A 2,305-nucleotide genomic window follows, 5' to 3' on the forward strand; every position below is an offset into this window, starting at 1 on the left:
TTTAACTGCAGCTAAAAAATGTAGAATAGTCTTACTCAATAGAAATCTAACTTAAGTCCTACTTAATTAGAACATAAATTTCAAACGCTTAGTATATCTTGACTATCATATATGCCTATGTAATAAAGTATAGAATATTTACATTACAGCAGAACACCCCCTTGGGCTCCTAGCTTACCAATTGCTGCTAACCAGTCTGACTAGCAATTTCTTTCTTATGTCAGTCACTAACTAGTTTCACTTCTCCTTGGGCTTAAGGTAAATGGAATTGTAGATTATTAACCATTTGTTTTTGGCTTATTCTGTAGCAGCAGCTTATTTATTTTTATCTGTGGCTAACATCACATTGTACAAACACATCACAATTTGTTAACCCATTCTCTTGCACATTTTTCTGCAAGTGTTGGTAAACAAAAAATTCTATTTTTCTTGAGTAAATAACTGGGAATAGAATTACAGAGATAATGGGTAGATGTTAGTATGTTTACTAGATAATATTTAACAGTTTTCTAGGGTGTATGAAAAGTTAACATTCCACTGACAATATAAGAGAGATCTTTGCCAAATCCTGGTATTATTTACTTTAAATTTTAACCTTTCTGGTTAGCTTAGCTTATAACTGTTTTCATTTGTTTTAAATTTGCATTTACCTTACAGCATTGTTGACTTGAGCATTATAATTACTTAGTATTCTCTTTTCTATGTATTTTTTTTTAATTGCTCTCCATAAGTTTATTGTCTATCTGAAAAATCCTTATAGAAAATTGTTTGGTTTAGCTCTCAGCAGCCCGCTCCTGAGCTCTGAGGAAGCTTGCCTTCTTTTGAGCTACCCGATCTTTCTTCTGAGCAAGGGACATTTTGGGGCGGTTCCACCTCTTCTTCTTAACTTCTTTCTTGGGCTTCTTTTCATAGACTGGATTCTCTCGTATAGCAGCATGAGCTTTCTTATACATCTCCTCCATCATGTCTGGAGTTACACTGTTCTTTATGTATTGAGAGAACTATTTCTTGTAAGCATCTTCATCTTCTTCCATTAAGTAGCGCATGTAATCTGCAACATTCTGGCCCATGATGTGCTTCCGGTGTACTTCTGCATTAAATTCCTTGCTTTCAGAATCATAACCAGGGAATCGCTTGGTACTATGAGGGATAGACAAGCCTCCATCCACAGCTCCCTTCAGGGCACCAAAAACTTTATTGCCAGTGGTAGTTCTGGCAAGGCCTGCATCCAAATAGCAGGTAAAGGCACCTGGCTTATCATCAATGCTTTCCACATTGTATTCATCACCATTCACCTCCACTTGGCCTTCATAGATCTTGTCCATTCCAAACCTATTGAGAAGCCTGCGGGCCAGCAGCAGGCCAGTACAATAAGCTGCAGCATAATTTCTCAGGCCAACCTTCACACCATATTTTGGCAGTTCGTGTGCATATGCTACGCAGACTATCATATCCCCCTCTATACGGGCATAAACAATCTGACAAATGATATCTTTGTTTGTTACACGAACTATCATCCTGTATTTGGGTGTGTTGTATTTATTTTTATCCTGTATCACCAAGCGTTTCCGAGCATAGTAATCAGTTTTACCCTCTCGTCGTCTTCTAAATTTCACTTGGTATCTCTTAAAGTAGGCCTTATTCTTAACATCTTTAACAAACCCCATCCTGCGGAACAGAGACCCGCGTCCGTGGCTCGACAGAGACCTGCAGGCCCAGCAGCCCTAGGTGGGGGGGAAAGGACCACAGCCCTTCTTCTATGTATTTTTATAAGACCTATGCCAACTACATTTATATGAATTTGTGGTTTTTTATATAATATGATACTAGATTCTTAAATGATATGCATATTGAAAGTAAGTAGATTGTCTTTTTTTTTTTTTTTTTCTGAGCCAGAGTCTCACTCTGTCACCAGGCTGGAGTGCAGTGGTGTGATCTCAGCTCACTGCAACCACTGCTTCCCAGATTCAAGCAGTTGTCCTGCCTCAGCGTCCTGAGTAGCTGAGACTACTGGCACATGCCACCATGCCCAGCTACTTTTAGTATTTTTAGTACAGATGGGGTTTCACCATGTTGGCCATGATTGTCTCAATCTCTTGATCTCATGATCCACCCGTGACGGCCTCCCAAAGTGCTGGGATTACAGAGATGAACCACCACTGCTGGCCTATATTTTTATTTTCTTAGCAGTGCTGTCCATTTCCTCAGTAGATCTTTGAACATTTCATCATGGTTATTGATCCCTGCCTGATAATTTCTAAATTAGAATCATTGCTAAATGTCCTTCTATTGACACTTTTATTAA

At 38.8% G+C, this 2,305-nt stretch overlaps 1 protein-coding gene across 1 annotated transcript; it reads right to left on the reverse strand.

The window, feature by feature from the left end:
- Positions 1-690: 690 nt before the first annotated feature.
- Positions 691-1,686, reverse strand: LOC101031794 (large ribosomal subunit protein uL18). The gene has a single exon (XM_010341119.3). It carries the CDS (start codon positions 1,665-1,667, stop codon positions 1,002-1,004), a length of 666 nt encoding a protein of 221 aa, XP_010339421.3. The 5' UTR covers positions 1,668-1,686; the 3' UTR covers positions 691-1,001.
- Between the last annotated feature and the right edge of the window lie 619 nt (positions 1,687-2,305).

Source organism: Saimiri boliviensis, chromosome 2 (genome assembly GCF_048565385.1).
Source record: "Saimiri boliviensis isolate mSaiBol1 chromosome 2, mSaiBol1.pri, whole genome shotgun sequence".
Classification (NCBI taxonomy): domain Eukaryota; kingdom Metazoa; phylum Chordata; class Mammalia; order Primates; family Cebidae; genus Saimiri; species Saimiri boliviensis.